Source organism: Aureococcus anophagefferens (genome assembly GCF_000186865.1).
Source record: "Aureococcus anophagefferens unplaced genomic scaffold AURANscaffold_1, whole genome shotgun sequence".
Lineage (NCBI taxonomy): Eukaryota > Pelagophyceae > Pelagomonadales > Pelagomonadaceae > Aureococcus > Aureococcus anophagefferens.
Genome location: NW_008705561.1, coordinates 2,103,660 through 2,119,115, shown reverse-complemented (window position 1 = coordinate 2,119,115; position 15,456 = coordinate 2,103,660). Strand labels below are relative to the sequence as shown.

The following is a 15,456-nucleotide window of genomic DNA, read 5'->3' as shown; positions in this document are numbered from 1 at the left end:
CTGGCTGGAGCGCGAGCGCGGCACCACTGATTACACACTCGGCACCGTCCTCGTCGATGGGGCCCAACAGCGGCGCGCGCCCTAGCTCACCTGGGCTCCAGGGAAGGTCCTGCCGAGGCCGCGTCACGAGGTGACGAGCGTAGCGCGAACACAAATCCACGGGCCGCATGTCATCGGACAAGGCCGCGCGCGACTGCTGAGAGTTTGCGTCGAGCATGTCTTCACGCTGCGGTGGCTTGGGGCCTGGCTGCTCGAGACTCATGCCGCAGGTCCGGCGGCCGCGCCGAGTCCGTCATCTTCTCGTCAACACCAACTTCATCGAGGCGGTGGAGCTCACACGGCTGCCCAACCGCAGACTACGCATCTTTCTTTTGCTGTGCCGTTACGGCGGTCAAGCGCGGCGCGCGAACTGTGCTGCGCCCTCGCTGGCCCCTCAGTTCAGCGCGTCGATGGAGTGCACCGTGAACGCCGAGCCGCCGAAGATGACGTTGCTCCCGGCCTTGAGCGGGTAGGGCTTCGCCTCCTCGATGGACTCGCCGTCGAGCGTCGTGCCGTTCGTGCTGCCGACGTCGACGAGCACGACCTCGTCGCGCTGCAGCTCGATCTTCGCGTGCGTCGTCGAGACCTCGTTGTCCTTGGAGAGGCTGATGCCCTTCTCGCGGAACTTCTTCCCCGAGGACCGCCCGACGAAGCAGGCCGCGGTCCCGACCGTCAGCGTGTACGTGATGCCCGCGTGCGGGCCGCTCGTCGCCTCCATGACGACCTTCCGCGGGCCCGTCTTCGCCGCGCCCGGCGCGAACTCGGCCCGCAGGCTCTCCTTGGCCTTGGCGCACTCCTCGTGGAGGTCCTGGACCAGCTTCCCCGTCAGCGTGTCCAGCTCCGCGACGAGGTTGTCCCGCGACAGCGTCAGGAAACCCTCGACCGTGTAGTTGGACAGGTCGACGCCGCCGAGCTTCTCCCGGCGTCGTCGTTTCCGCGCCTCGGGGTCCTCGACGGCGTCGAGGGGGCGCGTCGTGCCCACGACGGGGGGCGGGGGCGGCATCGTGGCGGCGTCGACGGGCGCGGCGACCTCGGCCATGGTCTGCGGGGGGCAAACGGCGCTTTTTTTGCGTCGTAGGTCTTGCGGTTTCTATGTCGACGCGAAGACGAATTTCGGCGGCGCGCGCGGCTGGGGGCGGTATGCGGTCCTCTCGCGCGCGATCACAGCGAAGATGTGTTGTAACTCTCGAGAAAACGCGCGCGCGGCTACGCAAAGACGCGGGCGCCATGCCCTCGAGATCAACAGCCTCGGTTCACGGCGCCAACCCCCGGCCAAACGCTAGACGCGCCCGCGCACCAGCGCTCCCACAAACACAGCCGTTACACCGCGAAGCCCGCGCCGACCTCCAGCAGCTCCACGTCGAAGCGCAGGTCGGCCTTGGGCGGGACACTGGGCAGGCTGCCCTTGGCGCCGTAGCCGAACTTCCACGGCACGGTGATGGTCCGCTTGCCGCCGGCGCGCATGCCCTTGATGCCGAGGGACAGGCCCTTGACGACCTCGGAGCTCCCGCAGACGAAGAGGTAGGGCTCCTTCGCCGTCGCCTTGTCGATGGCGCCGCCGCCGCGCACGGTGCCGTCGTCGCGGAGCACCCACGCCTCGTAGGCGATCTCGAGATGCGACGAGTGCTTGGCCGCGGCGCCCGTGCCGACGCGCGTGTCCTCGATTTTGATGCCGCCGCCGATCACGCGCACGGCCGGCGCCTCGGGCGCCTCCGCGGCCGCCGCGGGCGCGCTCGCCGCCGCGTCGGGCGCCGCCGCCGCGGGCTCGTGCTCGCCGCGGCGCTTCGCCTTCTTGCGCCGGCGGCGCTCCTCCTGGAGCTCCTCGCGCTCGCGCTTCTTCTCCTCCCGCCGCGCCTTGCGGTTGTCGCCCGCCGCCGGCGCGGCGACCGGCGCCGCGGCGTCCTCCAGCTCCCACGACGCGCCCGTGCTGGCGCTGAACTCGCGGCGCGGGCCGTCGCGCACGCCCGTCGAGCGGTCGAGGCCGCGCCGTGCCTTCTCGCGGCGCTTCTTACGCTGCGTGCCCCGCAGCGGCATCGTTTGCAGACGCTGGTCGAGCTATCGCTGCATGCGCAAGGCTGCGAACAAAATCTTCACCTTCCCTTCACCTAGCCCTCCTACCACCTCTCCTTAGACCCCTTCGCGGCGACGACGAGCCCCCGGCAGTCGGCGGCCGACGCGTTCGCGCCGCGGGCCCGCGACTCGAGGAACAGGTTCATGCCCTTGTGGTTGATGAGCCACCGGCCGTCGTCCTCGTCGTCGCTCCGCGCAAAGTTCGCGCCCGGCTGGGTCCGGCAGCCGTCGAGGCGCTGGGAGTTGAAGCACTGGACCCGTGGCCGGCCCGGCGCCTCCTTGAGGACGTGGAAGCCCGCGCCGTTGACGACGGCGTTCGCGCGCGCGCGGTCGACGTGCTCGTGGCAGCCCCTGTCCGCGTCCGGGCACAAGCCCCGCGACGACAGGAGCTCGTGGACGGACGTCGCGTAGTTCGGGTTGCACATGCCGAAGGGTTTTTCTATCGTGCCGCCGCAGGCCGGCCGCGCGCACGTGTAGCCGAAGGGCGGCGGCTTCGCCGCGTCGAGCACGTGCGTGCCGTTGAGCCGCGCGAATAAGAGCAGCTGCAGCGCCGCCTGGTCGTAGGGCTGGCACTGGGCGAGCTCGCCGACGACGGCCAACAACCAGTCCAGGAGCCAGGCCCGGCCGGGCGCGTCGAGGCGGCCGAAGACGACGCCCGTGTTCAGCGACCGGAAGTTGCCGATGGCCACCGAGGCCCCCGGGGGCACCGCGTCGAGGTACGCGTCGAGGCCGCCCACGGCCTCGTCGTAGCCGTGGGCGTGGTGGGGCCAGCAGTCGTGGTCGAGCCACGCGAGCCAGTCGCCCGCCGCCGCGCGGTCCCTCGCGCTGCCGCCGCGACTCCGCGCGAGGCCCCGGGCCGCGCGGCCGTGGGCCGCGGCCACGAGCGCGAAGGGCTTGGCGTACTCGAAGTGGCGCAGGCCCGTCGCGTGGATCGCCGGCGCGAGCGCGTTCGTGACGAAGAACTCGAAGCCGTAGCCGTGGTGCCGCGCCCACGCGAGCTTGTGGCCCGCGAGCTGGCTCACCAGGTCGTCGCGCTCGCCCGTCGTCGGCTTCTTCGGCGGGATTTGTCGGAGCGGCGGCGACCCGTGGGCGACGTCGAAGGGCAGGCGCGCGTCCGCGCCGGAGACGACGACGACGCCGTGGCGGCTCGGCCTCCGCCGCGGCGCCGCGGGGCACGTCTCTCGGAACTCGTCGGCGTCCTTGACGATCTTCGCGTTGAGGGTCGCCCAGGTCCGCGGGTCCCGGAGCCGGCCGTCGCGGTGCTCGACGAAGCGCGGCACGGGCCCCACGGCCGGCCCCTTGGTCGTCGGCGCCGCGGGCAGCCCGTCGACGAGGCCGAGCTCCGCGGGCTCCAGCGGCGCGCCCAGGTCCGCGGCGTCCGCCGCGCGCACATCGCGCGCGCGGCGCCACCACGCCTCGCGCGGCGCGACGGCCCCGTAGACGCGCGCGAGCGCCGCGCGCTTCGACTTCGGCGCCGCCGCGAGCGCGCCGTCGCCCTCGCGCAGCACCGCCGCCACGGTTTCAAGCCACGCGGCCGCGCCCGGCGCCGCCGCGCCGCCGCACAGCGCGAACAAGCCGAGGTCCGACGTCCACCAGGCCGCGTCCGCGCGGTCGTCGTACCAGGGCAGCAGCCGCGCGCCGCCCGGCGCCGAGCGGCGGCACCCGTCGAGGATGGACGAGACCGTAAACGGCCGCGCCGCGTCGCTCGTGAAGCGGTCGCCGTCGACGACGTAGACGTCGCCGGCCCGGTCGCGGTCCGCGGCCGCGACCGCGACGGCCGCGAGCTGCGCGGCCAAAGGCGTCGCCGCGGCCTCCGGCAGCGCCCGCGGGACGAGGCCCTCGTCGACGAACTTGCCGTGGCGCGTCGTCGTGAACGACGGCCGCCAGAGCTCGACGACGGAATGCGGCGCGGCCTTTTTCAGGAACCGCGCGACGTCCGCGGCGGCCTTTTGCGCCGCCGCGTCGCCGGCGCGCGAGTGCACGCAGAAGACGAGGGGCGTCTCGCGCAGCTCCGCCGCCGACGCCGCGGGGATCACGGGCGCCTCGACGAGCACCGCGGGCGTGGGGGGCTCCTTGCTCGTGCGCACCTCGGGCGTCAGCGCCGCCGGCTGCTCGACGGCGACGTTGAAGCAGACGATGGCCGCGAGCGCGCCGAGCACGGCGAGGGCCGCCTTGAAGCCGACGCGCCGCGCCGGCCGGGCCGTCGCGGATGCGCCGCCATTGCGCATGATGGCGTTTAATCAAAGGAGGGCTGAGCCATCGCGCTCATACGTTTATTATCAGCTTCAACAACTGGGCTGCTTATTAAAGCGCGAATTACGATGGTCGAGTCGGAGATGGCCGAGGAGAATATGCCCTCCACGGAGCACCTCGTCATCGCGGGCCGGGGCAGCGTCGTGCGCGCGGGCACGGCCATGGACAGCGCCAAGGTCGGCACGCTGGCGCGCGGCGACGTCGTCGTCGCGCTCCGGGCGCGCGCGCGCACGAGCGACGGCAAGGAGCGCGTGCAGCTCACGAGCCCCCTCGCCGGCTGGATCTCGGCGACGACCTGCGCGCCGGCGCCCGTCGAGGCCGGCGCCGTCGCGGCGACGAGCGCGCGCGTCGCCAAAGCCGCCGAGGCCGAGGCCGCGCTCGCGGCGAACATCGCGAGGAAGGAGGAGGCCGCGGCGGCGCTCGGCGCCGCGGCCGCGGAAACGCTCGCGACGCTCCGGGACCGGGACGCCCGCAGCGCCGTCTCGGACGCCGACCTATCCGTCGTCCGCGAGGCCGTCAAGGCCGGCGCGCTCACGGCCGAAGAGGCCGAGGCGCTCGGGTCGCGCGCGGCCGCGGCCGCGGCGAAGCGCGCGTTCGCGGACCGCGGCGACGGCTTCTTCTTCCGCGCCTACGAGGCCTTCGACGCCTTCGGCCAGCGCTTCGCGCTCTACGCCTACGAGGAGGGCGGCGCGCTGGCGTTCGACCGCGGGGACATCGAGGCGGGCGCGCCCGACGACGCCTTCGACGTCGGCGAGGCCACGATCATCTTCGTGCACCCGCTCGCGCCCCTGCTCCAGGACGAGGCGTCCTACGCCTACCTCGAGAACGCCCACGCCCTGCTGACGGCCTACTACGGCCTGCTCCGGAGCGGCTACGACGTCGCGCTCGCGTCGGAGGCCGTCGCGGACCACGTCGCCGTGGCCGCGTTCTCCGACGCGGCGGATTTGGGCCGGCTCCGGCGGGCGACGCCCCGGGCCTTCGTGACGGTGGCGACGGAGGCCGCGGCGCGGCGCGTCGGCGTCGCGGGGCTCGAGGCGCTCGCGGCCTCGGACGCGGAGCTCCCGGCGTTCGCGCCGCCGGGCTTCCGGCCGCGCGACGAGGCGCGCGGCGGCGCCGTCGCCCACGTGCTCTGCGCCGGGTGCCGCAGCCGCCTCCCCGACGACGACGACCTCGCGCCGGCCTACGCCGCCGCGGGCGTCGACCTCGCGCGCCTCGACCTGTCGCACGCGGCGGACTGGGCCGGCGCCTACGAGGGCGTCGACCTCGTGCTCTGCTTCGGCGGCGGGTCGTCGGCGCCGCTCCTCGACGCGTGGCGCGCGGGCGTCCCGGCGCTCGCCGCCGACGCGCCGGCCTTTGCGGCGCTCCGCGACTCGTCGCTCGACTACTTCGAGGTCGACGACGCGGACGACGTCGCCGACGCCGTCGCCGCGCTCCGGAGCGACGCGGCGCTCTACGCGGCCATGCGCAAGCGGTGCAAGGACCGCGCGCGCGACTACGACGACGCCGCCTGCGCCGCGCGCTGGGCCCACGTCCTCGGCGCGACGAAACTCGGCGAGGCCGCGGGCGCGGCCGAGGAGAAGTCCGGTTAAGCTTAGTAGATGTCCAACCCGTCGCGGTGCAGCCCGTGGAACTCCTTGAGCTGCGGCAACCGCGCGCGCAGGTATTGCGCGCAGCGGTCCAGCAGCACCGTGTTGCGCTCGTCGAATTCCCGGCAGAGGTGCACGACGAGCTTCGCGTCTGTGAGCACGACGCTCTGAAACATCGCGTCGATGCGGCCCCACTCGCTCGGCGGGACCCGCGCGGTGTTGCATGCCATGCGAGCGTAGTCCGAGCCGCAAAACTCCCTGAGGACGACGGTGACGTTCTCCACGTCCAGGCGAATCTGCTCGACGAGCCGCGGCGGCGCGGTGATCGTCTCGTTCCGCGCGGCGGCGGCGGCGTTTTGCCGCTGGATCGCGCGCTTCTTGTTCCACCAGTCGTCGAACTCGTTGGCGGATCGCGACGGCGGACCCGCCAGTCTCCGAGGCAACCGAGGAGCCGCGGCGGCAGGAGGCGCCGCGGCGGCAGGAGGAGCCGCGGGCGGAGCCGCGGGCGCCGGCGGGGGAGCGACTGCCGCCGGAGGAGCCGCAGGGGCCGCCGCCATGCCAAGCGACGCCATGTACTCCTCAAACGACTGAAAGACGACCGTAGACGTGCGCGGGAACGACTTGGGGGCGAAGCCCTGCGCGCCCAGCGCGAGCGCCGCGATGATAAGCTTGAAGAGGGCCATTTGCACGGACGGCGCCGTCGGCGAGGCGCGAGGCGCGAGTTGACTCGGCGCGCAGACAAAGGCTGACGCGCCACCGGCGAGCAGGAGCAGCGCGGCGATGGCGTGCTGCATTGCTCGGCGTCGTTCCGACCTCGATCGAGCGCGCATAAGCCGTGAGGTCTTCAACTGGCCCTATTGAAGTGCAAGTTAACCTTGGGGTTAACGATGCAATCGGAGAGCCATCCCAAAGAACAACGTTTAATTCATTTTCGTGTGGGAGTGCGCGTTCTCCGCTGCAACAGTGGTGTCATGTTTGGCACGTCGCTGTGCAATTTCGAGCCCGTCCAGCCGTCGAAGTGGCGCGCGTCTCCCGAGGCGCGGCGGCCGCTGCCCGCGGCAGCCTTCGACCGCGTCCCGGATCCGGGGCAGCCCTCGCAGCCGGAAGGCCACTTGCGGCTGCCGCCCGTGACGTGGCCCCACACCGCGGACGTGCGTCCCGCCCGCGTCCGCGCCGCGTCCCGCGCGTCGAGGACCCCACGCGCGTCGCAGGCGGCGGGCCGCGACGGCGTCGCCCTCGGCCGCGGCGCGGCCGACGCGGCGCGCGGCGCCGAGCGCGCGACGCGCGCGCGCGCGGCGCGATCGGCGCTCGACGCGTGCAAGCTCCAGCTCAGACGGCGCATCGACGCGCAACGCGCGGACGCGCAGCCCCAGGAGCTCGCGGACCTCGACGCGCTGATCCGGTCCTACCGTCTCGTCGAAGCGGCCATGGAGAAGGAGCACCAGGACTGGGACCCCCTCGAAGGTGCGCGCCGGGGAAAGACCACGCGCCATGTGACGCTCAAATCTCTCTCGTAGGCGCCATCCACGACCTCCTCGCCGCGGCGCGGCGCCCGCCGGCGCACGAGCAGCACCTCGCCGCGCGCCTCGAGTCCGTCCAGATCAAGTGAACACCTGTGCAGTTTTTGTGTCGTCGCGGTGCTCGGAGAGCGCCGCGCACAAGGCGGCCGCGCCCGCGCGTGTTTTTAAGGGTGCGCCAGCCACGTTGAGGGAGTCGACTTCATATTGACCGCAAGGCTACTGCACGGTGAACTCAGCGCCGCGATCATCGATCAGTCCAGCGATGCTGCAGGTCCCCTAGCCTGCACATCGTCGCCGCTCACGCACACTCATCGTCTGCACAGCAACACATCGTCTGCACAGAACGCATCGTCGCCGCTCGCGCTGCAACACATCGTCGCACACGTCGTCGCACACCTCGTGCAGCAGCGATGCCCGGCGAGCGCAAGCACCGGCGCCTGCACCGCGACGGCCTCGTGCTCTGCAGGAAGGCGAGCGCGTCGGCGGACTACCTCGGCGACTGGGGCCCCTACGCGCTCCTCGTCGCCCTCGAGGCGGAGTGGTCCGCGACGCTCGTGGCGCTGCTCGAGGCCGAGCGGCCGCGGTGGTCCGAGGGCGCGGACGAGGGCTTCCGGCCCGGCGCGTTCAGCGCGGAGCGCGTCAACGCCGCGCTCGCGGCGGACCTGCGGGGCCGCGTCGTCGTCACGGCGACGCACCCGTCCGTCGACGACGCCACGGGCGACTGGGCGGGCCCGCGCTTCTACGCGTCCGTCGTCGACGCGGCGCTGCTCGACGCGCCGTTCGCGGCGGAGCCCCCTCTCAAGCTCGCGCGGCTCCTGTGGTGGGACGCCGCGCGCGAGGGGAGCCGCGTCACGGAGCTCGGTTTTACATTAGTGCCGCCGCGGTCGCCGCCGCAGGAGTGGCACGCGGACATTGTGACGGAGTTCGGCGACGGCGCGGGCGAGCGCGAGGCGAACCGGGGCCGCTACCACCACGTCTTCGTCAAGGCCGCGGGCAACTGCGGCACGCGCGTCGTCCGCGGCCGCTTCGGCGGCGAGTTCTACGCGCCGCCGGCCTGGCAGGCGCCCGAGGACGGCGGCGAGACGCTCGCCGCCGCGCCGCTGATCGTCATCGACGCGGAGGTGCTGCACCGCGGCGGGCCGACGGGCGAACGGTGGTCGTCGACGCGGACGGTGCAGTTCGCGTCCGCCGAGGGCTGGCGCCTGCTCCACGAGGACGGCCGCTGCTCCGCCGCGGACCTGGGCCGCACGCTGCCCCTGCGCGGCGGCGAGCCGGCGACGCCCTTCGCGATCGCCGCGTCCGCGGGCGCGTGCGCGCTGCCGTCCGGGTTCGCGGCGTCCTGGGACGCGTGCCGCTTCGTGGAGGCGGCGTACGCGGCCCACGGCGGCGCCGTCCGCGCGGCCGTCGCCGACGCGCTGGCGCGCTGCCCGTCGCGGGGTCACCGGCTCGGCGTCGAAGCGGCCGCGGCCGCGACGGACGCGCTGGGCGTCGAAGGGCTGGCCGTCTACGCCGGGCCGTCGTCGATCTCCCAGGCGCCGCCCTTCGACCTCTCGGCGCCGCGCTTCTACGTGTCCGTGACCGCGGCCGCGCGGAAGCACTACGCCGGCGCGGCGCCTCCGCCGCCCGAGGACGTCGCGCTCGCGCTGCTGGGCGCGAAGGACGGCCGGGGCGCGGCGATCCGGGGCGCGGGCTGGACGCTCGTGCCGCCGCGGTCGGACCCGCAGCAGCTCCACAGCGACCTCTGGGTCCGGGGCGAGCGGTCGACGACGAGCTTCCCGCACCTCCTCTGGAAGGTCGACGGCGGCGACGTGGGCACGCAGTACGCGCCGGGCCGCTTCGCCAAGGGCCGGCCGGCGAACGCGGACTACGCGAACCTCGAGTCGCCGCGGGCGCCCGTGGCGCTCGTCGACGCGGAGGTGCTCCACCGCGGCGGCGCGACGGGCGACGCCTGGTCCGAGACCATGTCCCTCGAGCTCGCGACGCGGGCCGGCGCGGACCTGTGGCGCACCTGGCGGACGGAAGGATCGACGCGGCCGGAGATCGGCGCGCCCGACGAGGCGTGCTGGGCCCTCCTCGACATCGCTCCCCGTGCGTAAAACAGTCCAAAGTGAAGTGCTTCTTGAAGAGCGAAAAGCAGCCCGATGGCAGCCTTCTACGAAGCAGTGCCCTGACCTGTATTTGGAGCAATGCTGCGCCGCATCGCGTGCTACGCGCTGCTCGCATTCTGCGTCGCCGAGAAGCGCTTCACGGAGGACGAGCTCGAGGCCTTCGACGGCGTCACACGACCGGAGATCTTCCTCGCCTACGGCGGCGACGTCTACGACGTGACGTCCGGCGCCCACTTCTACGGGCCGGGCATGGCCTACGCCAAGTTCGCGGGCCGCGCGTGCACGCGCGGCGTCGCGCTGCCGTCGCTCGACGACGACGACATCCACGACGGCGCCGCGGGTCTGGACCCGGCGGCCGTCGAGAAGTGGCGCGACCACTACCGGACCAAATACCCGGTGGTCGGCGCCTTGATCGCCGACACCGCCGAGCAGCGCGCCGCTCGGCTCGCGCGGCGGCGCGCGGCGGCGGACGCGGCCGAGGCCGCGCGGCTCGCGGCGGCGGAAGCGGCGGCCGAGGCCGCGAGGGAGCGGACCGTGTCCCTCGTGGAGCTCGCCGCCCACGACGCCTCGAACGCCGAGCTCTGGCTCTGCATCAGCGGCTACGTCTTCGACGTCACGAAAAGCCGCTACCTCTACGGCGCCGGGTCGCCGCGGAGCTCGTTCGCCGGAGCGTGCGTGGGCCGCGCGCTCGCCCGGGGCGGCACGCCGCGCGCCGAGGACCACACGGACGACCTCGCCGGCCTCGACGCCGCGGACCTCGCGCGCCTCGACGAGCGGACGACGTACTTCCTCGGGAAGTTCCCGCTCGTCGGCGTCCTCGAGCGACGAGACGGAAGCGACGAGCTCTAACGCGAGTTAGCGTTGATTCAAAGCAGATGCGAGGTGAGGGTCATCATGCCGCATCATGGGTAGGAGCGCACTGGCATCGCGACTGAGCGTAGAGACGGCGCCGAAGGTGGCGGCGTCCCTCAGCGCGGCGTAGACGTTGGGCCAGTCGACGCCGCCGTCGCCGCGGAATCCCGCGCGCCCCGGCGCGTCGTCGTCGCATTCGGCGATGCAGCACCGGCGGAAAAAAAGGAGCGCGAGGTAGAGGTCGTTCGGATCCTCGGGCGGCGCGCCGAGGGCGTTCTCCTCGAGGCGGAAGAGGGCGCCGGCGCCGTCGTCGTCGTCCGACGACTCGGGCTCGGGCAGGCGGTCGTCCGGCAGCGACGAGACGCGCGCGACGGCCCACGCGTCCGCGTCGGCCGCGTACTCCGTGCCGGGCATGCAGAGGGTAAATCGCACCGACGTGCCACCCCCGGCCGTCGAGACCACGAGCGCCGGCGGCGCCGCTGCGCGGACGCCGTAGTAGGCGAGGAGGTCCGCGCGGCGCTCGTCCCCGGGCAGCGGCAGCGCGATTCGAAACGTCGTCGGGCACGCGCCTCGCGCGACGTCTCCCGCGGACGCGCCGGCCGCCGCGAAGCGCTCGAGAGGCACGAAGCCGTAGTGCAGCAGGAAGTCGCTCGCGGGCTTGCGGCCGTAGCTAATGAAGACCTCGTCGCCCGCGGCGAGCGCCGCCGTCGCCTTTATCGTGTAGTAGGCGTCGTCGACGCGCTCGATGGCCGCGGCGGACGTCGGGTCGTGGTTCGCAAAGTCCGCGAGCGGCACGATGGCCTTGAAGCCGCCGGCGTTGACGGCCCGCGACGATATGACGCTCCACGCCCACTCGAAGCCGCGCTCGTCGAAGCCCGCGACGCGACACGCCGCCGACGCCGCGGCGAAGTCGCTCCGCGCCGCGGTCGTCAGGGCGGCGCGCGCCGCGCGCACGTCGCCGTCGCCCGTCGCGTCCGCGTCCGCGCCGCTCGCGCCGACCGCCGCGGCCGGAAGCATCGCGAGCCACGGAGCGAGCGGCGAATCCGCGTCGAGCCGCTGGAGGAGCAGGAACGCGGCGAGGGCGCCGCGGTCGCTGCAGCCGGCCTTCGAGAGCCGGCGGTGCGCCGCGTGCCGGCCCATGACGACGCACTGCGACGCCACGCTCGACCGCAGCAGCTCCTCGCCGGCGGCGACGGCGCGCGTCGCCACGAGCCGCCAGCCGCCGTAGGCGTCGCGCGCGGGCGCGACGCAGCGCTGGGACGGCGCCGCCGCGTCGTACCATTGCAGGAAGCGCCGCAGGCGCTCGTCGTCGAGCTGCACGGACGCGCTCATTGCCGGATTTCGCTCTCCATCTCGCTCTGCGGCAGCAACTCGCCGTCAAGCACGCCTCGCCCGCCGCCGTCGACGCGAACCCCGCGCCGACCGCCCCAAACGCGCGGGGACCGTCTGACACCGTCCCGAGCGCCGCCCCACACCCCGACGCGAGCGCCGCCCCACACGCTGCCGAAGCCATGTCGAGCATCTCGCAGCGCCCCGTGCAGTACCAGAGCTCGCGGCCCGTGGGCTTCGCCGGCGAGGCGGACATGTACGCCGAGGACTACGACTGGGTCATCAACAAGCTGCGCGCGCGGGGCTTCAAGACGCTCCAGGACCGCCGCGCGGAGGCCGAGGAGCAGCGGAAGCAGCGCCTCGCCGCGTGGGAGGCGGAGAAGGCGCGGCGGGAGGCGGCGGGCGAGAGCCTGGAGCAGGGCGACGACGCGGAGAAGAACCCGTCGTGGTGGAAGGAGCTCGGCCAGCTGCCCGGCGCGGAGAAGGAGGCGCCGAGCGACGCGAAGCCGTTCGATTTGATGACGGAAGAGGAGAAGGAGGAGAAGAAGATCCGGGACAAGTGGGGCGGCACGCTCGCCGAGTCCGTGCCCATCTCGGACCTCAAGGCGCTCAACACCAAGGGCTACATCCCGCGATCCCAGGCGACGTGCTTCCGCTGCGGCGAGAAGGGCCACTGGTCCCGCGACTGCCCGCAGTCCGCGAAGAACCAGATGCAGCAGAAGGGCGAGGACGAGGGCATCCTCAACAAGAACCGCTCCGAGCTCCGCGGCCGCGACGCGCGCATGTACGACAAGGCGCTCCTCGACAAGCGCGAGCGCGCGCACTACAACCGGGGCTAACGGACCGCGGGCGCGACCTTCTCGCCGGGGACGGCGTTTCGCCGGACGCAGCCGCACCAGGGGTCGACGTCGTGGCCCGGCGCGTTCCAGTCCTCGGGCGGGAGGCTGTGGAGGAGCAGCAGCCCGCCGAGCGCGGAGAACACGTGCCAGAGCCAGTGGGAGCCGATCTGGTACCCCTTCCGCTCGTCCTCGCAGAGCACGCGGTCCATGGCGTAGCAGGCGAGGCCCGCGCCGTAGAGGCCCGCGGACGCCAGGATGCCGTTCGGCCGCCAGTCGCAGATGAGCCGGTGCCAGACCGCCGCCGCGACCAGGACGACGAACCACGCCCAGTGCACGGAGAACGCCGGGCTCGTGTAGAGCGACACGAGGGCGCCCGTGCCGCCGAGTGCCACGAAGAGGAAGCCGAAGCGCAGCCACACGGACCGGATGCGCAGCACGCGGTAGCCCCAGTTGTAGCCGAACCACGCGATGAACGCGAACGGGATAGCCAGGTCTAATACCAGCGTCCAGGCCAGGCCGACGGAGTGCCAGATCGCCGAGCCGCAGGCGACGGCCGTGTACAGGACGCCGCCGAGGACGTTCACGTCGAGGTTCTTCTGTTGGGCGACTGCGTAGGTATAGCGCAGGCCGGCGGCGATCTGGAAGAAGTTGCTGAAGAAGTTCGCCGGCTCGCCCAGCAGGTCGAAGTCGCGCCCGTCGCGCTCGCAGTAGGCCGCGCTCGACGCCGACACGCGCATCAATCACTGCGATTGGACGAGCATGGGGGCTATCGATCGAGCATCATCGTTGACGGCCTTCCAGATTAAAGCTCAATTTATTTGTTTTACCCTATACAAAAGAACGCTGCCCCCGGGACGATGGCCTCCGATTTCATTGCGGGCCTCGGCAACGCCTTCGGCGACGACGGGGACGGCGAGGACTCCCAGGCCGAGGACAGCGAGCCCGAGGAGTCGCCCTGCGGCGCGAGCCGGGGCGAGTTCAAGCGCCTCATGAACTCCATGGTCGCCGCCCAGCGCGAGGCGGCGCAGCTCAAGCGGCAGCTCGAGTCGACGACGGAGGACCTGGACCGCTATATGGCGTCGGACGCCGCGGCCTGCGCCCAGCTCGCGGCCGCGGAGAAGCGGAACCGCCAGCTCGCGGCGGAGCGGGACCTCGTGGGCGCGCGGCTCTCCCAGGTCGAGCTCACGCTCCGCAACGAGCGCGACGAGCACGCGCCGGTCAAGGACGCGCTCTACCGCGAGTCCGAGGTCGCCAAGACCCGCGTCGTCGAGTACTCGGAGCGCGTCTCCGAGCTCAGCGACCAGATCCGGCGCAACGCGTCGCACCGCGACTCCGAGGCGACGCAGTCGCCCGCGGGCGCGGGGCCCGTGCCCTTCAAGGACTACGGCGCCCACGACCCGGACCTCACGGGCTGCGTCGCCTGCGCCGTCGCCATCAACAAGAAGTACGCCCAGCTCAGCTTCGGGTCCTAGGATGGGCGCGTCGGTGGTCTAATTTGAAGTCAATTGAATTTTGCTCTCTGGTGGCCATTTTGAAAGTGGCAAAACTTTGAAAGCCTGGTCAAGCATGGACGTCGTTGGCGCGCGAAACTCGCGCGCAAAACGACGCGCGTACAGCTCGGCGCGGGAGGCCGGCGTTGACGCAGCTCGCCAAACTTTTTGCCGCGCCGCTGTCGACCTCGAAGCCTCGAAGCGCCGGCGCCCGCTCGAGCCTCGTCGCAGAGCGCCCAGGTCGCCCGCGACACCCGAAGCTCAAGCCGACAGCCCGCCTCGCAGAGCGCCCAGGAGACTCCGATGGCCGAGTTCGCGGAGGAGACGAACGAGTCCGAGGACGCGCCCGCCGAGCCGGCGCCGGCGGAGGCGCCCCCGGCCGAGCACACGGCGCGCGCCGCCGAGCTCATCGCGAAGGCCGAGGAGCTCAAGGCCGCGGCGACGGAGCTCTTCAAGGCCAAGGAGTACAAGAAGGCGCTGACGCGCTACGCGAAGATCCGGTCCTACACGTGGCTGCCCAACGGCGAGGCGGCCCAGTACGGCGGCGGCAAGAGCGCGACGAAGGACTACAGCGCGGCGGACGTCGCGACGATCACGCGCCTCGAGCACATCGCGTGCGGCAACATGGCCCAGTGCCACTTCCTCCTCGGCGACCACCGCAAGGCCCTCGAGTTCAGCGCCAAGGTCATCGGCGGCGGCGCGACGCGCGAGGAGCAGGACCACGCGCCGCCGAACGCGGACCTCCACGTCAAGGCGCTCGTCCGGTCGTCGCAGGCGTCGCTCAAGCTCAACGACCTCGACGCGTCCAAGGAGTTCATCACGCGGGCGCTGGCCATGGATGCCCAGAACCCGGGTGTCCGCACGGCCTACAAGCAGCTCCAGGTCGCCTTCAAGGCCTACAACGCGGAGCGCAAGAAGGCCATGGCCGGCGCGTTCGCCAAGGCCTAAGGGGCTCCCTAAGGGTCTCCGACGTCTCCCTAGGCCGCCGCGCCCTAGGCCGCGCCGTCCGACGCCGCGCGCGCCGCGGCGAGGGTCGCGCGCCCCCGCTCCTCGGCCTCCTTCTCCATGGCCGCCGCGTCGACGGGGCTCGCGACCTGGACGACGCCGTCCAGGTTGATCTTCGCGAGGAGCGCGCGGACGCGCGCCGGGTACGCCGCGTGAGAAGCCACGTCGTCGGAGACGTCGACGTCCTCGACGCCCGGCAAGTTCACGGGCGCGATGCCGGCCACTGAACGGCTCCAGGACTGGGTCCGGTACATGATCGCGAGCATGAGGTCGTTCTCCGAGTACGCGTTGACGCAGCGCCCGGCGACGACGGACGCCGCGGCCCGCCAGCGCTTCTTCTCCGCCTTGGAGCTCGTGCCCCGGAG

The 15,456-nt window shown here is 72.6% G+C and overlaps 4 protein-coding genes across 4 annotated transcripts in view; 2 read left to right on the top strand and 2 right to left on the bottom strand.

Annotated features, from left to right (window-relative positions):
* Positions 1–1,380: 1,380 nt before the first annotated feature.
* On the bottom strand, positions 1,381–1,614 carry AURANDRAFT_17375 (hypothetical protein; the record flags this gene model as incomplete). Its single annotated transcript, XM_009034133.1, has 1 exon — positions 1,381–1,614. A coding segment is annotated over one exon (234 nt), but the record flags the coding sequence as incomplete, so codon positions are not given.
* An 8,112-nt stretch (positions 1,615–9,726) lies between these two features.
* AURANDRAFT_16480 (hypothetical protein) lies at positions 9,727–9,996 on the top strand (the record flags this gene model as incomplete). The annotated part of the gene is made up of 1 exon (XM_009034369.1): positions 9,727–9,996. A coding segment is annotated over one exon (270 nt), but the record flags the coding sequence as incomplete, so codon positions are not given.
* A 1,943-nt stretch (positions 9,997–11,939) lies between these two features.
* Positions 11,940–12,596, top strand: AURANDRAFT_60758 (expressed protein; the record flags this gene model as incomplete). Its single annotated transcript, XM_009034370.1, has 1 exon — positions 11,940–12,596. The coding sequence occupies one exon, from the start codon at positions 11,940–11,942 to the stop codon at positions 12,594–12,596; it is 657 nt and encodes a 218-aa protein (XP_009032618.1).
* Positions 12,597–15,078: 2,482 nt separating this feature from the next.
* AURANDRAFT_60757 (hypothetical protein) overlaps positions 15,079–15,456 on the bottom strand; it is a gene marked incomplete at both ends in the record, with an annotated part of 3,875 nt that continues 3,497 nt past the window's right edge. Inside the window, one exon of the mRNA XM_009034132.1 lies at positions 15,079–15,435. Within this exon, the coding sequence (XP_009032380.1) occupies positions 15,079–15,435 (357 nt within the window). The remainder of the gene's footprint in view (positions 15,436–15,456) is intronic.